Source organism: Corvus cornix, chromosome 2 (genome assembly GCF_000738735.6).
Source record: "Corvus cornix cornix isolate S_Up_H32 chromosome 2, ASM73873v5, whole genome shotgun sequence".
Taxonomy (NCBI): Eukaryota; Metazoa; Chordata; class Aves; order Passeriformes; family Corvidae; genus Corvus; species Corvus cornix.
Window position 1 is genome coordinate 26348142 of NC_046333.1, and position 27638 is coordinate 26375779.

Consider the following 27638-nt stretch of genomic DNA (forward strand, 5'->3'; position numbering starts at 1 on the left):
ACACCGAAGCCTTAAAGTTAAAAACAAAGGCTACTAAAATAAGAAGTTGTGTTTACTGGGTCCCTAGACTTGCCATCTAATACAGCTATTCATCAAAATACTGCATGCTTTTTGCATGACACATGCGTCTTGTTCAATCAATGGAAAGCTGCAAAAAAAATCTCCTAAATATTCTATTCTAAACAACACTTTGCAGCTACAACCACAGCCTGATTTTGATTTATTGAATAATTTGGCCGGAGAACACCTTAAGTCACAACAACATTAAATGCAATAACTTTTCAGTCCTTTGCTGAACACCATATGAAATTAAACAAAATAAAAATTGACAGCACCAAGTTATCCTGAATCTATTCCAGATGGATTAAGTTCCCTGTACGTATTAAGTGGAGATTTTAGCTTAGGTTTGACATTGCATTTCACTGACTCCCCGAAACAAATCAAAAATAACCTAGGATGTGTTACCAATTCCATTTTAAATCTAAATATTTCTGATACTAATTATAGAGCAAAAGGATAAGGTTGAAGACATTTCAACTTTAACAGCCCTGCCATTCTGATTAAAAAATATCAGCTTTACATCTGCAAGAAATTTATAAAGTGGACTCTTTACAAATTGTTAGGGAGCAATTTGTGCACAGTTAGTTCTTTGTTTAATCGAGAGATCTGCCCAAGCCCTGATTGTGTGCTTATTTCCCTAAGGCTGGGAGTGAAGGTTATTTCATTATGCCTTTTGGGAGCAGCAATCTATCTAATACGTTTCTGAATTATTCCAGACTGAGCCGAAGCTGAACATGAGAACAAAGCCTTGCTTCCAAAGCAGAAAGACCAGACTAACTCCCAGCTGGGAAGATTTAGGCAGAGATTTATAAGTACAAACACTGAAGAAATTTGCAAGTAATTGCATGTATTTACTCTCTGTTGTGGTATGCAATAAACTAATATTTATTAAAACATATCAGCACAGTACTGCTCATTACACCCTTCCTAGTCTCTTATTGCAAGGCTGTAATGAAGGTTTGTTTTGCTTTTTTTCCTTTATTCTTTCAGGGCAAGAGGACTAGTGGAAGAGGGCAAGAAAATCAGGATCACTGAATGGCGCCTGCTGTTTATGTATGTTGTAATGCACACAAACCCTATCTCTATAATTGAATAGAATATTGTAATTTCTGCCAATGAACAGTACTCCCATCTGTTCTATTATGAAAAACAAAAAATCTGGATACTCAACCTTACTATTAGCTATCTTTGGCGTTTCTTGCTACATACAGAAAATACCCATTTATTTTATTAGCACCTACACACTCTCCAGGTTCATGCTTTGAAACAATGGTCAGTTTAATTTTTGCTGAGGTTAAAGTTTTGGTTCAGCGAGCACTGGTTATGTCTCACTGGGCTGGAGCACCAGTTGCTTTGGAGATCACTCAGTGTGCAGGACTTCTCAAAAAATTTTGGTAAAGTTCAAGGCAATTTTAAAGCCATTTGCTTTCCAAAGGTTTCCTAACAAAGGGAATACCTGGAGAAGTTATAGAAATATCTGCTTTTGGAGAGTGCCAGGGATACCCAGGTTTGTTCCATTCCATGATAGTTCAAAGCTGCCTATTCCAAATACAGCATTTCAAAAGTCTGTTTAACACTGCTGGGTGACAGAAGCCTACCTAGTTCACACATCACTTTTAAAACCCTAGCAATTCAAAAGTCAAGAAAGGAGTAGCTGTGGACAAAATCTGGCTCTGTCCCTGTATCCTCATCAGATAAGGGGGCCCTGAGATTAGCTCAGCTGGTAGGAGCATGGTGCTAGAATACAAAGGTTGTGAGTGCAATCCCTGTCTGGGCCATTCACTTAAGGGTTGGACTTGATGCTCCTTGCGACATAGCTTATCCACCTACCTGAACTTACAGCATCATGGCCTAAACTGATGAGATTTTACAATTATCAAACTGTTTTCCTTTAAGAGAGCACATTCTCTGTCTTGTAAGTTTATTTGAGAGCAGACATTCCTGTTTAGCACTTAATGTCAAAAAAAGTATTTTCCTGCAGAATTCTGTACAAAGTTCAAAAGGATATGTTTATAACACAGACTTTTGGTAAAAATTTAATAGATAGTGACTTGTATTTGGAGTCTTAAGTAACAGATCATTAATAAGTACTTAGCATAATATACCAGTTCTAGTAACCCTTCATACAAGATTTTTGTGTAGTTCTTAGTATTTGACATTACAGTTACAAGAGCAGCACTTGGGGTTTTCCAGCCAGAGTCTGAATTTAGCCTGTCTCCTTCTACTACAAAATGAAAATTTCAACTAGTAATTACTTGGGGTTGAGTTAATGTAGCTTAAAGTTGATAAGAATGATGTGCTTATTTACTATGAGGGTAGTGTAAGATTTATGACAGCCTTAACTATTAATTTTCACATTTATAAGTGCAGGGATTGTATAAACTATGAGACAGGTTAATTCCACTGTTGTCATTAAGTAACTGTAACTGGCTATTAAAATGAGTGTTTTCTTTAGGGAGTTTCCCCATGAAGTCCCTACACTACTTTCTGTGTCCAAGTTCCTTTGATATTTTTCTTCTATTGGGATATGCAAAGTTTCAGCCTTATGGCATGAAAATCCTATCTCAGGGACAATTAAACCAATACTCAACTATAAGCAACTTTTTGAAACAATCTATAGTTTGTGGGTTAAAATGAAAAGAGTACACTGCAATATGACAATAAGCTTAAGAGTATTCATTTTTTTTAAATGGAAAAAAGCCCTCAAAAAACCAAAACAACCAAACAAAAAATAACAAACAAAAAAACCCACAGAAACCTCTTTCACTAAGTGGGGAAAAAAAAGAGCCCATCATGTAAAAATCTAGGCGTGAGTAGAGCTGGCCAGGCTGATAATTGCTCCTCTGAGACCTGACACAGTCACTGCACACTTGACATCATCTGAACTTTCATTATGAAGCAAAATGAACCACATTACATTACAGCACAGTCCATATTCACCTTGGTTACTGACAAAAACACACAAAGATATCCAAATTCAAGACTAGAAACTAGGACCAAGATTTTTAGAAAGTAGAACTCTAAGTTAGGCTTTAAGAGTGAGTTAGAGAAAACACTCTTCATTTTCACATCACCAAGCCCCAAAGAGCTTCCAGAAAAACTTCTTGATGCTCAGCACTTCTGAAAGTTCAGCCACTCACTTACATTGCTGCATCAAGCTGTAGCTTGACTCCATGTAGTTCTTGAAGCAATGTTTACAGCCTAAACAATAATCAACCCTCAAATTACTGTCCCAATCTCAGTTTCTAAGCTTCATGTGAAAAAATTGTGGCAAACAACACTTTGAAAGGGTATCCAAAAAATAAAGGGTTAAAAAAAGTTACCCAACTTGAAACCCAGACAAGGAAGAGAGATTTGAATCCACTTTGAAAGTTTTTCTAATTAATTAGTAAGGCATGAGCATAGCACATTAGATAAAGATTTTTATTTGTGACTTTGCTACAAACTTCCTTGGAGATCTCCAACAAATCTCAAACTCTCTGCCTGTAAGCTGCTACACATGGGAAATCGGTCTGTGCATACATGCTTTGAGAGAAAAATAGCACTCCATACAGAACATGACATGGGGCCTTTCTTAATCAGTCCTGGAGTTTGGTTAATTTTTTGGAAAAACAAAAAAAAAGTGGGTCAGTGATGATAAAACCTTCTTGACTCATCACTGTTCTATAATGACTTTATGAAAAATCATGTTTAACAAGTCCTTTACTATCTTAGAAAACTGCTTGCATGAGCAGATGGGAAAAATTACTTTCCTTTTCCCTCACCAAAGCTACATCTTGAAAAAACCAAGATATGTAGCGTGAAACAGCAAAATACACAGCAGATCAAAATTCCAGAAAGGGATCACTTCTAATCAAGCTATTTTTAGAACTATCTGCATTCTTGTTTTAAGATTATAAAATCTAATCCTGAACATACTAGAAAGCCTCCAGCTGTTTTGGGTGTTGTGGGATTTCATCCCTAATGACTCCAAAATCAGTTTGTTTGCTCTACAGAATAACCAAAGCTTTACTGAAGTAGCTTTGCCTACCTGCAGAGCCAAGGCCAGTGTTTCACACTGCAGCACCCACCACAGAAAACCCCTGTTGGCCACCTGATATCCAAGACTTGTACATAAAGCTGCAGAGTGTTTAGATAAGAGAAAAATGACTGGACACCTAGTGAATGTCCAAACCCTGTCAGAGCTGCTTGAGTAACATTTTGATTTTGATCTGACACCAAGTATTCAGGTTCTTGCTAGACCTTATAGGCCACAGTTATGCTGCCTTTCCCAAGACGAAAAGCTTTGCAGCACATGCAAGCTCAGGACAGGATCTAACAGAGCAGAGTCCGCAGAAATAACGTAAGTTTTGAGGATTTTTCTCTGAGCGTGAACAGAAGACGGATCAATAAATCCAAAGCAGCTCTAGCTCTGGGAGACAGGGGCAAGGAAAAAAGTATACAGAGCAGTTAGGAAAATTAATGATCCTGTGCATATTTAAGCATTATGAGACTGAGATCAGAAGATACCAGAGAGTGCATAAGACTTCCCAAAAAATAAGGAGAAAACTTTGGATTACCTTGACAGAAAGACAAATCCAAAGAAAGAGTGATGCACAAGGAAACTCTGAAAGGCTCTGAAAGAATACAATTTGAAAATTCATCCAGTTTTTTGTTCCTAATTAAACTCTTCATTAATATGATTTGAATCTTTACTTTGTGTTTAACACAACAGTTGGCAGCTAAATTTCACTGAAGCAACTTAACTGAGGTGAACTCCTACAGTTCTTAGATCACATTGCATATGACAGATTTTTGGAATATATGTTTCTTCTTACAGGGCTAGCGACTACAATTGCTACAGCCACTTCTGAGAGTAATTTGTATGTGCTAACAACAGCATTCAGCAGCTGTATGACATCTGTGTAAGCAAATAAATAAACACAATACTTGATACACACACTTCTGCTGTATTGCTTTTTTGAATTTTCATGTTGTTAAGTATTTTCTAAACACAAATAAAGACACTGTGGTATAACCATTGGACTTTGAACAACTCCTAGCCCACTCCACATTTGTTAGCATGAGATCAGTTTTGACTACAATTTTGTTCTTTCCTAGGGAAGGAAAAAAAAAATCCACCGATAATAATACAGAATGCAGAATTTACTACTATTGAAAAAATTCAGACTCATGAGAGGCATAAATCCCCAAAGCTGCAAAGGAATTTTTAACATATGTAATACAGATATATGTACATGTGTATATGTATTTTTACACATATGCAGGGAGAGGTTTGACTAGCACCTGCTGCAGTGGATTTATATAATGTCTTACAAAACCCTATTTTTAGCCCATTATAACTTTCTGAAAACTTCTTTTCCAGGAGTTAATTTTTCCATGATTGTTCAACTGAGCAGAATCAAATATTATATTTTTGCTTTATGTCACAACAGAAAAAAAAAACAAAAACAAACACCCAGCTTTTCATTTTCATGGATTGTTTTACTCTCACAATGAAAGAATGGCTGAACTTTACACTTTGAACTCCCAGGGTGGCTAACTTCCACTGATTTCTAGTTACTTTTGTTATTTAGAAAACACCAATACTATTATTAGTAAATGTTTCCATGGTGTATGTACAAACGGTGCAATGGCCGTCCATTTCACTTCCTTGGCTCCAAGAAAAATTATTTCTTACAACCTGGTTAAAGACAAGCCCAGAGGTGAGCCCAGGGCCCAGAAGGAAGCTCTATCCATTTCCTGCCTTGCTGTAGACTGTGCAAATGAATCTTTGGACCATAGCATCACATTTCCAACAAGCTGTCTGAAACCAGCCCTCCCCTTTGTCCTATCCAGCCCACTTGTGTTTGGGTGAAAAAGGAGCCGGGGCTCTTTAGAAAACAGGTCACAACTTGGCTTGGTGTCGTCAACCACATTTTTTCAACTGAAAAACACTTAACTTTTTGCTGAACCATTTTTAAACTGCAGTGCAGATGACATTCAGTTGAAAAGATGCTTCATAATGACACCTTCACACTGAAATTACACAGCCATTAAATTCAGTTAAACTTAGCACTGCCAGTTTTCTCGCATTTATCATCAGTGGAATAAAAAAACCATCACATTCCCTGTATTTATGAACTCAAAAATGAAACAGCAACCTTCCGATTAGTTCTATACAAGTGCAAACTGCTGATAACTAGCTCTAATGTGAAACTGAAGAAGGTGAACAGAAATTTAACATCATGTTATTCAAAGCATTTGTACCTTAGAGACAGTAAGTACAGAATATTTTATTTACAAACATATTCAATACGTGCATCAAGACTACAGCTACAGCACCTGATTGCAGATGCATAAAATGGCACACCTGTCTGATTTATATAAAGTTAGGCTGCCAAGAATATGTCTGTATTTCTTCAGACAACAGGTCTTCTTGGAGGGATCTACAGCACCTCACATCATGACTTTTCATTACCTTTATCTGAGTTAGTATTTTTTTCCTTAGTTTCTGCTTCTCTCAACTTTCCATCCTCTCAGAATTAGCTAAAAGGGAAAAAATTGTATGGGCAGAATTTAACAATCTTCACAAACACAGTAAAAATTAACCTGTGCACTAATTTTAAATTATGTGCAGTGTATGAAGGTAACAGGCATATTTATGGCTATAATGGCACTGTATAGTTTTATATAGCCAGCATTACCTATAGGGTTTCCTATAATATTTTTATATATAAAGAAAACTAATCTGCTATACATACATTGCAAGCACTCTTTAACATACCAGATAACTTCCAAACAAAATGCTCAAAACAAAATTCAGAAGGTTTATGAAGGTGCTGTTTTGCTTGCATTTTATGCATAAAGTACAATCACTATGTAACCCATGACAAGTTATTCTGTAGACAACGATGCACAACTCATTATTTTGAACCAAAAGGATTCAACTTACAGCTATTGCTGAGTTTTCTAGGTAGAAATGGTTTGTTGCCTTTTTTTAAAACTAAAATACACTATGACTTGTCATAATAATTTGAACTAGGGCCATCAAGCTGCTTGATATGGGTTCAGAAGTGCTAAACCTGAGGACTTCCACTGCAACATAGACATGAGTCCCTTAAACTATTTATTACCCCGGAACAGCAACTTTACTTTCACCTGTCAGGATCACTGATACTGTTTTCAGCAAAACCTTTGTCATTCTTTTACTTCAGCCACCATCTTGAAGTTACAGTATCAAAATGACTTTGTAACACTTAGTTCAATTAGGGAAATAAGGAATGACACTGGGAAAAGATACTCCAGTTCAGAGTAATGTTCCTTTCTTTGGCATGCCTTTTCCCCATCTTCAAGTGGCAGATCTGTAACAGAATTACACAGAAACAATACCAAGAACAGAATGTATCGGGGAGCTGGAAGTCACTTGGCTGCTACTGCATCTCCAAAACCAAGCATGATTCCCACATGAGTGGGAATTTCAGCAAAAGCAAGTCATTTCAAAGTGGCAAATGTATTTTCATAAACAAACCCTTATAAAGTGCTGATATGTTCTTTTTAATAAATTAATGCTGATAATTGATGACATTCCCATACCCTGAACACTGAACCGAACAGCACAAATGCAAAATTCACCAGTGCAGGCTTGGGAATAAAGCAGCAAAAGGATGATTTCTGATTCTGAAGCCAAACATCATCACTCCCTTCTTTTTAGAAGCAGAAAGTGGGGTGAGGACAAGAAAAGAAAAGAAAAAGAAAGTCTGCCAAAACCAGCAGGCTAAGTAGAGTAACCGGAAGCATACAATTTACTGCTAATGGTTCAGTGTCTGCAAAGGACTGCTCAAGCTGTGCTCAACAAAAACTCAGTAATAGCCAAAAAGGGAAGTAAAAAAAGGCAAGATGTTTGGCTTTACTTTCTGTCAAATACTGTTAAATATGAGCCACTTAAAAAAACAGAATGAAAGAATCCAATAATTCTTTGTACAGGTGGTAGTGAGGTCCCTGGCTGGGCCTTCAGACAAAACCATTCCCGTGTAAACCTTAAAGAGGATTAATCCTCAAGGACCACTGTAATGAGACCTTAAAAGGCTGAACAACAGCAGCCTATCACGGAGGGAAGCAGTAGCCTGCTCCCAGAAGTCTTCTCTTGCAGAGTTACATCAAAGCAAACTGGGACCAGATAGCAGGATTCTGCAAGAATCCCTTATCTCAGCGCTAGCGGATGCTTCTCCTCTGATTGTCTTGAACTGCCACCTGTCCCAGACATCTTTGAAGGCAATGCTAAGCCTGTGATAGATCTGACCTCCTTGAGCTGAGATTCTTTTATGTCTTTCTTCATTTTCTGCTCTGTTACATTCTTTCCCTGCAACACACACTACATGAAACAAAGGGAGTTCTCACTCCTTGACTTACTGTCCCCAGCTATTTGAAAGCAAAAAAACAATGCTAAGGATTATACTTCACCCGCAATATGGAGCTGTCCTCAGGAGACAAGCCTCTTATTTTTGAGAGTTATAACTAGATGGCTTTTACACGAAGGGACTTTACAATGAGGTTCAACATTTCTGGGAGCCAAGATAGGAAAGCTGCATATCAGAGATAGCTTAAAAAAACAAAAAGGTTCATAATACAGAAGTATATGAAAAATCACATTACAAAAATGAGCAAGAAAATAACCAGGAAGCACCAAGCCTTAGAGAAAACACCAAATTATTGTGGTATACATATGCATCCCATGTTGCGCACCAATAGCCTTTAATACCAGTGTCCACCATACAGTGCCAAAATCATACTAGATTAAAAGAAAAAGAATTGGTCACTACAAATAAAACAGCAGGCCTTCTACCTGAGACACATGCCTACACTGAAATAAGGCATACACCCAGCTCCCACGAAGGGCTATGGCTTCACCATGAATGTTGTGCATCAGGGCTGATTTGTAACCAAGGACGCACTGGCAACCACTCTCCCACTGACTTGGTGACATGTACTTGCAGTAGGATCAGCCGGAGTTACAGAACTGAAGATAAATTCAGTGGAATGCCATCAGATTTTTTTCTCATAGCTACAAGCCATAATATACAATTCACCATGGTTCTTAAAAGGCTGGGCCGAGGAGGAATACTACTACAGCTCCCACCTCTGGTTTCCCCACTTTTGCACTCAATTAATTCTGGACTATTTTATAAGTCCTTTTCTTCTAAGTACATGGCACTGTCCGAAGAACAAGAAGCAAAATATAGCTAGGCTGAACAGGATTGCTGCCTGCCACCATAACCTCTCAGTTCCCTGCACTGACAAAATAAAAAGGTGTCATTAGTTGCAGTTAGGTGGGACTCATGGAAGCACTATGCAGCAGGATGGAAGCAGGAAGAGAAAGCACCTTCTTGAGTGCTTTTGAAGCTCCCTAGGAAATCACAGCTGGAAGAATTCAACCAATAGCTGATCTAGACTATGTGAAATACTGTAGCAAACAATGAGCATACATACAGAGTCTGAATGTTAAGTAAAAAAAAGGCATTACATGGAAAACACTGAACAGGCCCCAGCATTTTCTGGAGCCAAGACCTACTGGCATGTGTTGTGGACTAGAGGCATGCTCAGAAGGAATTTGAAGATGACTTCTTCCCATCCATATAACGCTTCCTACAACAGGGTATTGTGCTTCAAGACCACAGAGCAATGCCAGGCTAAGCACTAGGCTCCCATAAGGAAAATACAAAAGTCATTTCTCAAAAGACAGCAGAGCAAACCATTTCAGATAAATGTCCTCCTCAAAGAGCTGTGCCAATATCTTGTGTAACCTTAACAAACAGTATCCATGTCTACATCACTTCCTAAAGGCAGCCCAGAGGCACCCCCTCATGGTAAGGCATGTCAACCTTGCTCTTTGCCAGCCTCCAGGCACAGCCTCAGCAGCAACTGGCCCAACACACCTCTGGTCCAGCAGGACCTGCATGCCCAGGCAACCCCCACGGGTTAAAGCAACACAGGCAACACCCCCACAGGCTATCTACCAAAAAATTCCAGACAGCGAGGCTGGTCACAAGACAGAGACACAGCATGCTTTAACCCACCTGTACAGACCACCTTTTCAGAGTGGAATACACACAAAACTCACATCTATGGGAAGAACCACAGCAGCCCTTGTCCTCCCCAACCCTGGTTTATAATGCACAAAGGATGAATGGCACTACTAAACATCGAATGTGTGTTAATCTGATAAGTAACTACTGACTTTGAAGAAATGTGCTATTTCCCCACAAGAAGCGGAAACATTTTCACAGGCCAGCATTCTGTGCTTCATTCGGGTTTTTAATTTATTCTGTGGGATCATATGAAGCCAAATCAGGCCTTTAGCCTTTATTTAAAGGGGTTTCTTCCAGTTTGCTTTATGTGTTTAAAAGCAAAAAAATTAACCTAAAAATTTAAAGACTGAAAAAAAAGCATAGACCATGGTCTTTGACAGTCTCATGCAATGTAGGGACTTATATGAGCAGGACATACATCAGGCTTTCCAAATCAAACATCCCAGATACTGGGCAGCTCAATAACTAGCTAGCAATGTATGATTAGTGCTCCTCCTTTCCCTCCTAGTTAAAAGAAAAAAAAATTCCACTCCAATCATAGTGGTAATTAATGTTTTTGATGTCTGGCACCAATTTTATTGTTAACAGCACTGTTAGATCAGTGGTGTTTATGCCAATTCAAATATCGTCCAGCATGAACAGCTTTGGTGCCAACAGCTTCCTATCACTGTACCATGCTGGTCCATCCCAGTAAAGTGAGCAACCACTGTTTATACCTAACATAGGCCTTGATCCAAATTTCATTCATCCAAGTAACCCAGTTCCATTTCAACAATAATATCTAACAGAAGTCAAGGTCAAAGCTTGAAGCTTTCATAAGTTGTATCTGCTGATAGGCTGGTGAAAAACCCCACACAAATCAAATTCAGTACCTTTTCACACTAAGGAGTCTGACATGCTGGAATGAAATTTAAGTCAACACATTCTAACCCAGTTATTTGCTTCAACACTTGGTATGGTGTTACACTCAGCTGTTACCATAATCAGCCATTTATTTGAAAGTATTTCATATGCCATTACTTTTGGCTTGTTATCACTGGCTACTTCAATGGGGACTGTAGATAGAGGAATAACAATATTCATCTCTTCATTTGCAAAATGGTAACATGGATCCTTGGGAATTATGATTTTAAATTACAACTAGCGTGGAGAACAGGTAAGATAAAAGGGCAGAATATAATGCAACCAGGGATTATTTCAAAGTTCATTGAAGCCAGCAGTTGTTGATTCATTGAATTCACTGGGTTCTGGATCAGCATCATTCAACTGCTTGGGAAAAATGATGGCTCAGGGCAGCACTGAAATGTGAAAGGGAAACTAGAATAAACAATTGGGGACCCTCTATACTACCTTATTCAGTGTGAAACATGAAACAAGCATAACTGAGATTAAAAAGCAGTTCTGTTATCTGGTGAGCTATCTGTTTTGAACTCAAAGAAACTGCAAGACAATGTTAAAAAACAATAAAGAAAGCAACATCAGAAGACTCTTTTGTAAGTGATAAATCTTATTTTTAAGAGGAAGTATGAAGATGTACAAACCTGTACATACAAACATTCCCATGCACATATTGCCTTTCCTGCTGCTGTGTACCCACCACCACACATGCCGACGACCACATGGCAACAGAGCAGCTGTACTCTTTACACAGTTATGAATACATCAATATTGAGGATAACACTGCTTCCCTGCACTGGTGGTTGCTGCCTTGGCTGTAAGCTATACTATCAGAAATGAATAAAGGTAGCTTGTATAAGTGTGACTGAAAGATCCTGACATGATCTGCAGACTCAGATGCGACCCACTCAGCAAGCTCAAGAGCCCCAGTTGTAAGTAATTTGAGCAGTGTTTTAATAACAGTTTAGAGAGTACTGTGTAAACTACCAAGGCTAAGAGGTAAAGAGCCAGGCTAAGAGGAAGCTAATTGTGCTTCTAGGTGTGAATAAAAGGAAGTAGAGGCTATGGCTAAGTGGCTCTCCTCCTAAGTACTGAGCTCAGTCAATAGCAATAAAGCTGTATCTGCTAGCAATCCTGAAAACGGTTCAGCAACCAAAGCATTTAAACTGTCTTAAAAGTAAAGGCCTCTTCAACCCAGGACTCCAACAGGAGGCTAGAACTGAGAGACTTCCGTGGAATAAGCTTGAAATTGCACGTTGACAACAGGGACCATGCCGCCTTTCAAATCCTCCCTTGACAAGTCCTCGTCAGTGCCATGGAGAGAGCAGGCCCATGGTACCCCCACGCTCCCATTACTCCCACTGCCCACCTGAGGCATCCTCTGTGACACAATGCCCTCCCTCTGAGCCCACATAAGGGCCAGGGGCAAGAGCAATGAAAAATAGGGCACGTCCAGATTTCAAGCACCCAGAATGCAAGAAAATTAACACGAGAATCAGGACAGAGGAGCATCCTGTATACATTAGCTACTCTGCAAACTAATTATTGCTACGGTTTTCTTAATAGCTGGACAATGACAGCAGAGATGGAGAAAAAACCCCTGAACTTAAATGTTTATTGTCTACATTTAGACACAACAACTGAGGATTCTGCTGCCTTAATATAGACACATAGGGCCATCTTAGTTCCCTAATATATCTCAAGACATTCATACAGAGTAAACAGATACGACCCAGGATACAAGGGGTTGACCAGGCTGGCAGTCAGACCATTTAGGATCCTCATGGGCATGGAAATGGCACTCACATTCCAATCTCTACTTAGGCAACTAAATTCCCTGTAGTAACACTGACCAGAGAGAACATCAACGCAAGAGAACCATCTCACATTTTTCCCCACCTTCCAGCTGCTGATACCGCAGAAGTAACGTTGTAGGCACACAAAATCAGCCCAAATCCACTACAGATCTTCTGTTTTAAAAGCATTGTCGCAAATGTCCGTGATCAAGGGATACAACAACTTTGAAGAAGCTTGCACTCTCTCCTGATTTAGGGACAGCTGATCTGCCTTGATGCTCAAGAGATGGATTACATTATTTCCTGGCTTTTTCTTCACAGCTCTTAACCATGATTCTGTGGCTCTGAGCAATGAATTCTGTCTCTTTCCATGAAGACAGTATACAACAAATACATACTGTAAAGCAGCTAAAAATGCTTTAGCTGAAAAAAACAAATCAAGTCCATTAGAGAAGTGTTTTTGCATTTGTCCTCTTTATCTTCCCTGTTCTTTAAAAAAACAAACAAACAAAGCAAAACAAAAAAACCACCACACATAAAACCTCACCCCACAGCTTACTTAACATACACTTGAACACCAAAACAAGGAGAGATTAATAGAAAAGTTTCAATGTGCTCCTCAAAATATTTTTAGAATTTTGAAGTCCAATAGAATTATAGGGCTAGAAATAATTTATATAATTTCTACAATTTTTTATTTCTTATTTAGAAATAAGAAATATCAAATATTGTCTTCTCCCCACAAACAGGATCACCTCTTTCCATATAATTACCTGTAGTTTCCAGCTGAAATTAATACTACTGGTAATGACAAGAAAAGAATCAACACACAGAAAAATATGTATTCACCTAAACTTGAAAACAAAACAAAGCAAAAAAAAAAAACAAAAAAAACCCCAAAAACCCCAAAAAACCACAAACCTACAAGATCACCTTTCAGTTGCTCAATCACATTACACTTCAAAGCTTTCCAAATATTGGAAGTTTTGGAGTCTGTCTCATGCCGAGGAGAAAAAAAATGCATAAGAAGGAAGAACATCGCTACATACTGTAAATCTGTAGGTGCAACTGTTACTTCCAAAGGAGACCATCACACAGAGGCAGCAGCTCCAGGGCTCCCGGGGCTTGCTGATTTCAGAAAAGGCCTCAGAGAAATGGGCAGGAGTACTTGCAATGAGCAGTTTCAAAAACAATGCAGGAGGTTTGGAAGGCATCTTGGAGAAGCTATTTTAACTTATAAGCTGCTAAGCTTACAAGGTCTGCAGCACCTTCCTAAATTTCACACTGAAGTTGCCTCTGTCCATAAGTTGGAATCTGAGAACAGTAATGTTTTTTGTTGGAGGCTATTGAAAGCTACTATTACATTTTAGACTTTTAATCCCAAAAATGTTTTTGCAAACATGCTAATTTTTTTAAAGACTCACACTTCAGTTGCTCAGCTGACATGAGCAGTCTGACATTCACTTTTATAATAGAGACTTTTTTCCTTGTGAGTTCTATTAAAAGCTTTAGATTTTACTTTTTTCAACTACCCCTGCTTGACAACATTTGGAAGCCACCCCATAAATCACTGTCAGAGGAGAGTTTTGTTACTAGAGTGCTTAAGCCTCTCCCCTGCAAAATGCTGCACGGAGTTGAAGTAGGACCCAGATTCTCAGAGGCCAAACTCACTTTGAAATTGAAGAGCGCCTAAATGTACTTAAAGCCTCTGGCCCTAAATCTCTATGAGGATTCTCCACTGACATTCTCCTATCACTGTCCAACCAGGCCAGGTAGAAACTCTCTACAAAAAGCTGTCCTGGTCTCCTGTCACCCAAAGACACTGGGAAACTAGAGGTGAGCTAAGAAAAATGCTTGCTTTGGGGCTATCCAGAAGTGTCTTGGTCTCTCCTGAGTCTTCCTGAGTCTCCCCTGAGTCTCAAACTATGCCAGGGAGATGACAAGGGAGGCCACCACCTACCCCTCTGTAAGCCCCTTCCATGAGCTCATCTGCTGGTGGTGACCTGGCCCACTCTCACTGTCAAATGTGCCATGCATAGCTGGCCATTGTGGTTCAAGACTTGCTGCCATGAAAAGTCACTGCTTTCCAGTTACTGCATTTTAAGACAGTGTTTCCAGTTAACAGTTTGCATTTTTAGAAACAGAATCCAATCCCTTTTTTTTTTTCACAGTCCCTTTTCCTTTCCTATGTGGATATGAAGGAAGGGGAATTCTTGTCAACAGAAATTAAAACCTAGTCAATGACCAAGTGCATTGTGAACCAGCATTGTGCTTGTCTTGCTGAGATTTTTCGTTCATGTTGCAAATTGATTTTGAGATGACACTAACACTGGGTAACCTAACTTGGGCAGTTATGCAAGGCCCAGTCCTTACAAAGCTAAGTCCAAGAACAGTCAGTGGGAACTGAGGGCAATCAATACCTTTGGAGTGCTAATCCTATGAAATGTGCACTAAGCAGTTCCCCCTTCCCCAGATAAATGCAGAAGCTTCAAAACCAGCAAAATAAATCCCTGGTAAGGAGAGGGAAAAAAAGAAAATAAAAAGAAAAAAAGAAAGGAGTGAGTTCCTGCTTTCAGCTAGTGCAATCTCTTTGAGATGAAGTGATTTACTGGAAAGAGAATCCTGCCAGGGCCATACATTCCTGTATATACAAATTTTTGGATCAGAGCCAAGTGAACTGTCACTGCTTTTTACTTAAGATAATTCTTCAGGTTTTGCTAATTAGGTACTAAGAGTTCTTTCAGATGAGCTGTGAAACCCAGGGAAGAATATCAACAGTATGTTTTAAATCAAAGTGTTTACATCAGGAATGATTCATTTTTTCCATGAGGAATGACTTGTGAGACAGGCAGTCTTAGCACTGCCATAAATCTACACGAAAATTAAAATTGTGGACGAGAATAACAAAGGCAAGTTGCTATCCCCATCTCCCCTGCCTCAGCCCCAACTCTAGAGATGGAATTTACATTAACAAGGGGCTCCAACTACCACTGGAATTAGTGTTTGAGAAATGCAGGATTTTAAATCCTTTTAAGAAACACTGTGATTAAGGTCAGTAACCCTGCTCTCCTCAACAAAGAAAAGGAACAACATATGAAGGCAAACTCCAGCATTTCTGTCATCTGTCCTAAAGCTTTTTTAAAGAAAAAAGTTTTTAAAAAGTTAAGCAAACAAAACCAACATCCCTCCCTTCCTTTGTGTGCTGTGTTTAAATAGTGGTTAAGAAATCCATAACAAAAAAGACAGAAAAGAAAAATTTCTGGTTTAGGCCTTTTTTTTTCCCTTTTATCTGTTGGAGGATAGAAGGCTGTGAGCTGAGCATGGGACTGCACTCACATTCTCAGTTGCTAAATGGTTGAGGGGCTCTCTGGCGGTGCGGAAGGGCCACCAACTCCAATAGCATGTTTCATCCCAGCTGTTTGAAAAGCTGGTTCACTTGAATCGCAACCATTATCCCCACCCACACTCTGCAGGAGAGCAAACTCCCCCTCAATGAGGGATTTATTCCACATTTATGGTAACTATTATTACCAACATTTACAACATCAGTCATTTTAATTAGAAAAAAAATTAAAACAAAAAAAATCCTGCAATGCACAAAGAGACACATACATATTTACATGTAAAAATGCAAAGTACTCAAGTTGTTTCTAATAACTGCCCCTCATGGAAGGGACATGCCTTCCACACACAATTGAATTAAACACTCTTTTTCTTTTTTTTGTCATAAAAATATACAGATGTCCTTCTTCAAAAAAATTATTTTCCCTTTTCCTGTGTTACAGAAAGCCTGCCCACACTTTTAAATACAAAGTGGGTATAAATAGAAGCATGAATTAGGCATCTTGAAAAGTCTCTATTTTCCAACCACAGGGAAACTAAGAAATTACTGTGAGTGTTAACATATCTATGTTGAATTAAAATGTTTTCCATCCATATGCCCAGCAAAACTTGGCAAGAAACTAAGAAAGGAAACAATAGACTCCCTGATTCTTTACCTGTTGCTACAGTGGGACTGATGCATATTTACATTATTCAGCCTTCTTCATATGGACCACTAAAAGTGTCAGTCTGAATACAGTCGCCACTTTGATGAAAGCATATCTTACATATATAAATGATACAACTACTATGAAAATTTCAGTAAGACTGTCTGGTTTCCTATAAATCTAACTAGACATTTGTCTTTTTAGTTGTCTCTCTGTATCACAGCTATTAAAGGTAAATAAAAGCATGATGGCTCTTTTTATGACGTTAATAGCTTGAGGGGCTTTATAAATCAGTGAATACAAATGTACTACTCATTACAGGAGAGGGAAGCAGGTCTGTCCATCTGATGCTTTCTGACTTAGATTTCTGCTTTAAGATCTTGTTGCTCATTTAAAATTAACTCATCTCCTGTTTCTCTACTGTTGTATGCTGGGTAACTTCTGGTGCTCTCTCAACTTCTGACATCAATGTTTTTCTAGTAGTCCACGCAGCCTGAATAGCTAGCATTAATTGTCACAATACCACAGAGCAGCATCATTAAACCTTGGCAACTCTTATCAAAAGGTGAATTTGGGAAAATAAAACAAAATAAACTCATTGCAAACCACTCAGACACATGCTGACTGACCAGACTTTTTTCTTCTGTCTGAACCTTCAGTAATTTCAATAACACTTTGAACAGGATTTAAGGGGTGAGCTGGCAGCTGGTCAGATGGTCAAAATGGCTATCTTCCCCACGAAATTCAGCATAAGGTTTGTTGTTTGTTTGAGGGTTGTTTTTGTCACACATTTCATTTCTCCCCAGCTGTACTGCCTACAAACAGAGAAGCTGTTTTGCTTCCCCAATAATACTTGTTTGTTTTGTTGGGGTTATTTTAAGCTAGATTTGGGCGTTTGTTAACCAGAAGCTAGGAATGGTGCCTCCAAGCCCCGAGGTAATAGTTGTATGCACTGCTGCTTGCGAGTGGCCGTTTGCAGTGCACGGTCATGCCTCTCTGGCACGAGTCTGCTGCTGGTGTGCTGAAGCACATCCTCCTCAACAGAGAGATGAGTAACTCCCCCAGAGGGTTTGAGCAGGTCTGTACGAGACAGCAGGAGAGGAGGCTGTACAAAACTAACTGACTACACTAAAAAAGAGCTCAAAAACTTAACTGCAAACTTTTTCCCTAAATACTGATCTAAACTATACAGACAACAAGTGTTCGTTTCTCCATCCTTATTAACAATCAGGCTTTTTTTTTTTTTAAAGGAGGTTGGTGAGACTTAAGGTTGTGCAAGACATACTTTGATCTGCACCCTGATGAGTGAACATTCCCCTTTGCTGCTAGCCCAACTAATGAAGGGATAAAATTAGCTTTTATCCCTGGCACTTTCTTTAGCAAAAAAACATGCACTAATCAGCTGTCCTCACTAATCAGTCGTCTGGCTAATGACCTTTTGCCTTAAAACACTAAAATTTCTGAATGATGTTTAAAAAAAAAGAAAACCAATGCAGACTTCTCTCTCTTTGTGGGTCTTAAGCCTATCATCTGGCATTGGAGACTGAAAGGTTAAATGGCAAATCTGTCTCCTGACTGGGTGATAAATCTATAATCAAAAGGCACAAGCCTTGACACCTCAAGATGTACTTCATTACTACACAACTAAATGATCTTTTTTCTCTTTTTTGGTAAACTAGAAACAGATGAAAAAAAAATTGCTTAACTCCTTCATACTTTGCCTGTGGAGAAATCCACTCCACATCTGTGTTCAAGTGTCAGTTAATTTCTTACTTTTTTATTAATGCCTGAGCAGGAATTCAGAAGTTGAAATCATTTGCCTTTTCCCTCCCCCTTACAACTTCAGGGAACTATAACTGGGAAAGAAAATTGCAAAACCACTCCATCAGCCTGCATTCTCAAACACACTCATGAATGTCTAAAAAAGCCCTCCAAAACAAAACAAGAAGTCCCAAAGCACAAAAACAAGCCTTCCAATTCCCCAAATTCTCACTGTACAGGGCACAGTCCTTCCTCTTCTCAATAACATACTCTAACGTTATTTTAAAAGAGGGATTTTTAAGGCCTGTTTCATTTTCCTTCTCTGCTTTCTACAATGAGGCCCTTTTTCTTCACGTATTAAGGAGGTGGAGCAAAACACAACCCTGGATGACTGAGGAGGATTAGCAACAGATGAGATGTCCTGTGGAAGTTGCTTTGCAGAGGCCTGCGATAATTTCTAGCTGCAGTGCAACTGCACCCTGGTTTTTAACTTCAGGAAACAAAGGATTGCATTTACCACAAACACCGCTCCCTCCAGACAAAGCAGTTCTCCCTGGAGATGATGCAAAGTGACAAAATCACATTAAATTTGACAGCCTTCCAACTTCGCAGCCCCAAATAAACCAGCAATCAATACTCACGGTAATGAGGGTCCATGTAACCATTTCGGGGGTCCATGGTAAAGAGCGTCCCACGGTAAGGTACGGAAGGTTCGGGAAGGTGAGATATAGATCCATGGATCTCCTTCTTGATTAATGAGGCCCTTTCCTCACTCGACGTGGAAGGCTCTTCACTGATCTTGCCGAGGCCTTGCCCACCCTGCGGCTGCATTGTGATCGCGTTCCTTCTCTCTCTGTGATAGGTCTGCCCAGGACTTTCATCCTCTGCAAAAAAACGAGGGAGAAGAAAGAGAGAAGGGAAGAAAAAAGAGAGACGCACACTTTTAGCCCATTTATAGAAAATACAATAAAGAAAAGTTCTCCCCCCGCTGCCCTCCTCCTCCCGGTGTAAGTTTGTGACAGGAGGTGCCTGTGTGGCTGTGAGGGATGGCCTGGGGATGCCTGCCCGTTCAGAGCTGGCAGCAGCGGAGCAGTAGATCACCGTCACCCATGCACTGATGATCCTACCAGCGGGGCTATCAATTGTGCAGGAACAGACAGAGGCTTGCTGTTTCCCTGCCTCTGGGACAAGAAGGCTGGGAGCTCCCTGATGGGGAGTCAAGAAATTATTTGTCACACAGAGGAGAAGATGAAGCCCACCAGCTGGGCCTAAATCACACCCAGCCACCCACCACAGCTCTGCAGCCCAGCTCCAGGTCCCTGGGGTTTGTCTGTGTGAGGGGCTGAAACCTCGCAGGGAGGTCAGCAATGATCCAAGGCGGGCAAGAATAAAATGGGTTCAAGGGCTCAAGATACAGGACCAGCAGCATCAGGCAGGCACAAGCAAGGCCACCTGCTCTGACAGTGTCACCATTTCGGCGCCTGTGCAGGATTGTTGAGTACACTCCCCCTACCTCTTTTTCCCATATCCACACATACAAAGCCACAAACTCTTAATGAACAAGGGGGAATAAAAAGGGGAGCAGTGGGAATAATAATAACTAAGAGGGTCAAGCCCCAGCCCTAGTTTGGAGTAAGCCTCTAGGTCTGTGGTACCACTTGTAAGGGGAAAAGAGCCTCCTGACCATGGCTCCACCCGCCTTCCTTGCAGACAGCTCCAGGACTAGGTGCTAAAACAACCCTCTGCTCCCATATGAACTTTAACCCCTAGGGACTACACACACCTTTCAAAAACTACACAAAATGGTTCTGTTCCTCAAAACCAAGATGCATGTTCCAAGGTACATTTCACACATGCCATGTGGCAGATGGGCGTTGTTAGGTATATCTCTAATGTAAATGCTCTCCTTCAGTTGCATTATTGGTTTAAAACAGAGATGATTCTCTAAACAAGCATGATTGATTGCTGGCTGTAATCCTTGGCCAACACCAATGCCCCGGGTACAGCCTTGTTCCATCAACCATGCTGCACATGCAAGTGTACGCCAATACATCTTGAAGGAGTACTGACAAAGACTTCATCTCAAAGTTTCTCTGCAGTTCTACAAGTACACAAGGAATCTCAAATTATTAAATGCTGGGCACAAAAATGGTAACTAGAAAAGGAAATGAAAACACCCTTAGGAAATAAAACTGAAGTGCTTTTAGTCTACAACCTACATGCAAGGAAGAATGATTGACACCAGCACCAAGATTGCACTTCAGTTGTCAGAGATTTGAGGTCAGGTCTAAGTTTTCACTTGTACCTTTCCCTGGTGTACTTGTTCACAGAGCACAAGCAGCAGCCAGCAATTCACCAGGTGACTACTTTCAGCAAGCCTGACACCAGCATAACTTAACCTATATGCCTTTATACAAATTAGATTAGAAACAGGCTCCGTACATAGAGCTATACGGCCATTATATGCATAAACTAGATATACCATTGCTTTGGATGAAATGCTCACCAGTTTTTTCCCTGCTCCCTCTCCTCCCAAGCAGCAACAACACAAAAACTCAGCAGCATAGCCTATTGAGCACTTAATTATTTTTCTATCTCCAAGTATTACAGCTACCAGGGTTTGCTGACTTATCAGCATCTTCCAGGGATGGAATTATTTTTACAGCCAGCAGTAATTCTACATACAGAGCTTTTCCAGGATTTGGGTCTGAGGAGAAAGAGTTAATGGAAATAGACAACAACATTACAGAGTTTAAACCCTTTGCCCTTTTCTACTTTTTATTAATATGCACAGGCACTGGTCCCTGCTCTGGATTAGCAGGGTTTAAGGTTTCAACTTTTTACACTGAAGCTGGTTTTAGTTAGAGAACTGCAAAATGGGGACTAAAACATTAAAACTTATATAAGGTTTTAGAAACCTGCTTGTATAAGTAAAAAAAACAACCAAAAAAAAAAAATCAAATATATATTTTCCATCAGGTTTCTCTTTAGCCAGAGTCTTTTATGTTAAATTTCAACCTAGAGTGAACTTTCACTGATGAAACGTAAACTCCTATAAAAATAGGGTCTTACACTCCATTTGAAATTCTGACAGACTCTTAAGTAGAGCAAGCTAACCAGTGCTACAACAGTTCGGAAAGAAGAAAGCTAGAGTGATTTGTGGGGCTGTATAATCATTCAGATGATCAGATAGGATTTCAGTTCTTTTACTCTTCCATATAAAGATAATATTTGTTAAACCTGCCATCCTGGGATACAACAAGAAGCTGACATCTGTCTGCAGGCTCCACTTTCATACTTTTCTTCTCAAAACATGCACGTGTCATGAATCCAGGTACTAGTGACTGTTATGGAAAAGGCTGATTTTTCAAATTGCTGAATGAAATTCAAAACCTACTTTCAGTAACTTAGAAACTAAAGGAAAAATATGGTTTAATAAGCTTTTCCCTTTTTAGGTTACTTGAGAAAAAAAAAACAAAAAACTATTTTTCCTTCTGCATCAACGATCTCTCTCCCCATTATGAAGTTATTGACATGTGCCATTACAAGTCAAAAGTTTCAGTATGTTTTCTGCCACACAAAAATTGCCCCAGAAGAATTTAACTAAACATGATGGCATTTTTACAGTAATAACAAGGCTTATTCATCAGCCAAACAGCTTGCTAAGCATTTACTTCACACCACTGGGTTGCTTTTGATAGGGGGCAGATGAGAAATTTGACAGCACCCACGCTCCAGGACACTAAGAGCCAAGCAGTTTGCAGGAGCTCCCCTGGCGCCAAGTGGGAAACTCTTGCAGTAACACTGCCGACTCTCACGGCAGGGGAGCCACTCCAGTGTGCCAAAAGGGGAAAGCTGTCTAATCTTGTTCTGGTTCAACTGAATTGTTCAATAAAGTTTCAAGAGTAAGTGCGGGCAAGGCGCGCCAGGCCAAATTATTGACAGAAACACACTGTCCACCATGGCAACAAGTGAGATTCTAAAGCAAAAATGTAAGCAAACAACCCACTTCTCCAGCAGCATCTGCCAAAGGGGTTTTACAGCCAAATAAGTGAAAACTGTTCTGTTACTGCTCTGCTCACGTTTTACAAGTGGCCAGCTTTAGGGTCAAAAGAAACATCTGATTTATTAAAATGTTGCAGAGAGACAAATGCCAAAGCGAAAGATGAAGTTGGTGGCAGCCCACCAACTCCAGTATAATTCCTCCCACCTTTTGCCAGTGTAAGAGTGAAGGGTTAAATAAGAAAAGAAAAAAGTTTTCATGCCCAAGAGCAATCTGCATAAGCTTCTCTTTCTTCACATACACCCTTACTCTGACTTAACAAGCCAATAGCCAGATACACGCGTTAGAAGTGCCCAGTCTTGAATGATCACATTAATCCAGGATTTTCACATCCACTGAGAAATACCTGATTTAATCCTGCTATTTTGATCAGAAGCAATTTTTATTAGAAGTGCTGAGCACCTCACTTAATGGAGCACCTCTCACTTAATCAAAAAGCTTTCTCAAAAAACTCACACTGGACAGCATGCCTGAATAAACACACTTTCAATTGCACAGCTAATTTACTCAGAAAGTTTAAAAAATCAGCACAAGCCAAAGCCTAATGCAAAAATCCATTAAACTTTCTCTACCTGTTGAACTTTTTTGCCTTTTTTTATCATGGACCAAGACAAAATAGAAGCTATTTTACTTTAAACCACCTAAAGTCAGCAACTGAAAAAAAGTTGAAATCTATTGATAAAGCACACTAAAAGTCAATGCCAGCACACTTCAGAGACACCCCTGCTTAAACAAGACGACACCAGCACAGTTAAATCTCTTAATATATAAAGTTTCATCACCATATTTCTGCTTGCAACTTCCAGAGAGCATTACTATCTCATGAGAGATCTGACAACACACCTCAGCTGAGTAAGAGGAAAAAAAAGATACTTACAACTCAGTCCAAGAGACCCTGGCTGATGCTCCCTCTAAGCTCTTCTCTTCTCTTGACCAAAATTCTCTGGCTACCAGGACATGGGCATTCCTCCCTCTTTTCCTCTCTCTCCCTTCTCCCCCCACCCCCACCCCATCTCCCTCCCTCTCTCTCAGAGGCAGTGCTTCTCCCATTAGAGGAATTAAAAGTGGTTGGTGCCATGCTAAATTTAACAAGCTCATTAGTATTCTTCCTGTGTGCTTCCTAGTGAACTCTCCCTATTCAAGCGGCTCTCTCTAGCTGAGGGGTCAGGCGGCTAATCATTAAATCAAACTAATGTCACCCTATCACAATCAGCCTAAGAGAAGGAGGGTTTATTATTTCAGTTTATGCTAAATAAACGGTTTTACAAATGCTCTCCAAGCAAGGTCAACAGCAGCTTCAATTACAAGACAAACTTAACAAGAGTTGCTATAAACCAAGTGCTCCATATTGACCTAAGCACAAGCTCAGCTCTGCATATTGCCACTAGCAGGATTGTACAGGAATGCATATTGTAAAATAAAGGAAAGGGTAATCTTTTCTTTGCCAGAATTTGTGACTGCACAGAGACTGCTCATTCACCTCTCCCCAACCAGATTGCTGCTCAGCTCAATTCACCCCACACAAAGGCTGAAGACCAGACCTCAATGGACCGAGTGAAACATGTTCAAAACTAGGCTCTCTATTGTGACTGAATTTCTTAACATCTTTTCAAAAAGCGGAGAATGCCTTGAGGCTAAAGGAAGAAACAGGCTAATGGTGAATTGGGAATACTGAGCAAATTTCAGAGCCCTTTCCTCCTAGCTTTTGAGGTTGAAAGCAAGCTCTTTCCTTTCAAGTTTCAAAGTCCTTTTTCCTCCCGCAGTGTCACAGAAGGATTTGAAAAGAAGGTAATTGTGCTCACAGTCCCCCTGATCAGAGCTTACGTCCTATTTCTGGTATTTCAGAATACTTCTTGCAATAATGGTGCATATAGCTCAATCCCTTAACCGTCCTGCACTCTGCAATTGCTCATTAAATGAACAATTGCTGGTATAAAATGCCTTTTATGTTCAAGGTCTGGATATAAGATAAGCATTCTAGTACTCTAAATTTGGTTTACTAAGGAAACTCTCCATCATTAAATTACAAAACTGAAGTCAGAATATCAGTCTTTCCCAGAAAAGTAGCATTTTAGGTGCTGTGAGCCAGAAGGAAGGGGGAAGGTGGAATGTAAAAAAAGATTGACTACTTAGATTCTTAACAGAACAGATACCTAAGTAAGAAAGCAATTTCCTTGCCATTTAAGAAAGTCTAAGTTTTTGACACCTGATATTTTCTTCCTTGAAATGATGCAATAGAGCAGTCGCCAGGTTCATTAGGACACGCGTACCTGCACCTTCCTGCATACACAGGCTTTTCACTACTCTCTGACCACCTTAAGAGCAAAGTAGGAGGAAATAGATCTGTAGGATTGTGCCTGCTTTTAAAAACAGCATATATTGTAAGAGAAATTTTGTTTTGGGTGAGTACGGTAGTTTAAATTGGACACCCTTGGTCCCAAGTTTGTTATTTTCTGGCATTTGGAGCAACTGCACAAGAAGCGCTCTGGAAACACTAACACGGATATGAAGAACGATGCTCATAATTAGTTTTAAAAATAGACATCAATCACACAAGAGGCTAAAAAATCTGTTAGATAACAATACTGTACTCGCTTTATTTGCAATGCTTAAGCATACCTTATACAAGGCTACTGTGCTTATAAATAAAGTACATTATCTGAGCTTACCACTGAAAATGTATAGTTTTCTATTCCCACATACAATGGATTTTTAGCTTAGTTATTTTTCCATTATTCTATGTATAGTATTTTCCAATAACTGATTTGCAACCTTTGGAATATGAATACACAGCTCTTCTGTGGTTTTGTTTGTTTGTTTTGAAAAACATCTTACATTCTTTTGTTGTCAGCTTTAGCTTTCACTGGAAGAAAAGGGATTTATTAATGAAAGAGAGAGGTGACCCAATCCCTACAATACCTACCTAATACTCCATGCACACTCCTTTATTTTCCGCAAATGAGACATACATTCATTTTTGCTGCATCTACTGCACAGCTTGGTTCAGTTCCTTTTTTCACAGTACAGAGGAGGACAGAACACAGAGCATCGATACAGTGCCTATGCCTTTGGAAACAGAACCTGATCATGCATTCCTCTGGGTCAATGGCAGAGTTCCCACTGACCTGGACAAGACAAAACTGGGCCTGAACAAAGTCCACACCGCTCCAACACTAAACCAGCAATGCATTGCTATCAGGAGAACATCACTCGCAGCCTTTTCCAACTGTGTGCCTAACTCTTCCCCAAGACTGATGGGGAACCCGAGAATGACATGAAGCAGCTTAAAAAACTCAGGCAAACTTTTTCAGACCCCTAAATCAGAGAGAGCCTTGTTAGTAGCAATGTCTTTATCTCAATTTTTTTATTATCCAGATGAATTTACAGTGTTTGTTGCCTCCCCAACCACTCCCAACTAAAACCAACTGGCTGAAGCTAAACAGACATATAGGAAATTATGTAAAATAAAAGCACCTTTAAAATTTCATACAAGCAAACACCTACTGTATTTAACTGAGAGTCTGCATCTACAAATCCCTGCATCAGATCTATAGGGAAATGCTAAAAATCTCATATAAGCTGAAAAATCCTACTTAGGAAACACAAGAGGTAGCTGTGTCCACAGCTACCTACACACAAAGGCAGAGTACTGTGGAAACTTCCTTGTCAGTCCCAGGACTCAGCCTCAGACGGCAGACAAAGAGGGCAGGCGGCAGGGCTGGGCTGCCTTACACATGATCCTGCATCTTGCTGATCCTGCAGGACATGTGGAAAAAAAGGGAGTAACATTTGGATATACGCCTGAAGTTACTGACCTGACACTTGAGCCATCCCACTGTCTTCAATGACTTCGGAACAAGCTGTGGAAGTTGCTTGCTGTGAACCAGATTCCCGCAGTATCCTGTTGGGCAAGTTTGCCTTGAGCTGCCCAGCTGAACCACCAACTAGCCAAGACGTGGAGCTTGAACCCCTGCAATGCCCAGCCGCAGCCCCAGCCTGCAGGGCTGAGAGTCTCTGGGAAGCTAATGGAGGGACTAATTCTCAGCAACTGCAAGGTCAGCCTCCAAAGAAGTGGGAGCCTCACTTCTGAACAAGCCCTCTCCCAGCCCCTTTCCACACAGGCTTTAAAATAACAAAAACAAACAATTTAAATCAAAACAGCTGAAAACCATTTTCTCCCTTCCCAAGTTCAGGGCTACATGTTTCTCCCATGGCAGACAGTGGATTATTGCAATGATACTTAACACCACTGGCGAGTGCAGCCCCCAACACTCTGGTTTAGGTGTTAGTGACGACATTGACTGCGGCAGGAGAAACACTAAACCCTGCATCTAGGTACCGAGCAGGTGGCAAGATTTTAAGTTTACCTTTATGGGGCCTACAAGGCCCAAATTTTGCTTGCTTTACTCACACTGAAATCCTGGGGATTCAGTGAAACTACTTGTGCAAGTAGAGCAAGAGGAATTCAAGTCTAGCATCAGAAATGCTCCAACCATTGGGCACAAATAGTCTGTCTGGAAAATGCACTGAAGATGTTGGTAAGCACGTGGAAATGCTGTATCATTAGCTTGATGAGAAAGGGGCTCTTAGTAGTACAAGTGCTTTGTAGTTCCAGTGGACAAGAAAAGGAAAGCCATAATGCATAAGCAGAAGACATCTGGAGGTAGAATTAATTGGCAAAATTAACATGTTTTTTAAATTTGCAGAACTAGAAGGTAGTCAAAAGCATTTCCCTTTCTTGGTATAATAAATTTTATGTTTTGATTTTGCTACTTGAGGATTGGGAAACTGAAATTCAAAAACAAACTTTCATTTCCCCTTTCAAAAAAGTATTCCAACTTACAAAATTCAGCAAAGACTGCAAATTACTGTGCAACAGCCTCAGCAAAATAGAACATTTGTTCAAGGTCTTCTGATCAGGGCTAAAACTCAGGCATTGCATTTCTCCAACATCTAGACTCTTCAAAGAGCCAAGAGACTCAAATATAAGTTAAAGACAACAACA

The 27638-nt window shown here is 39.9% G+C and overlaps 1 protein-coding gene across 6 annotated transcripts in view; it reads right to left on the reverse strand.

Moving 5' to 3' along the window:
• The window catches only part of GLI3 (GLI family zinc finger 3), a 207612-nt gene that overhangs the window by 120910 nt on the left and 59064 nt on the right, over window positions 1-27638 (reverse strand). For 5 of the 6 annotated variants that reach the window (XM_039548513.1, XM_039548512.1, XM_039548514.1 and 2 more), the window contains one exon: window positions 19212-19454. In XM_039548513.1, coding sequence (XP_039404447.1) covers window positions 19212-19454 — 243 coding nt within the window. Of the gene's footprint in view, window positions 1-19211; window positions 19455-23510; window positions 23596-27638 lie in introns of those variants that run through there. The other variant, XM_010398635.3, reaches the window with a different exon arrangement.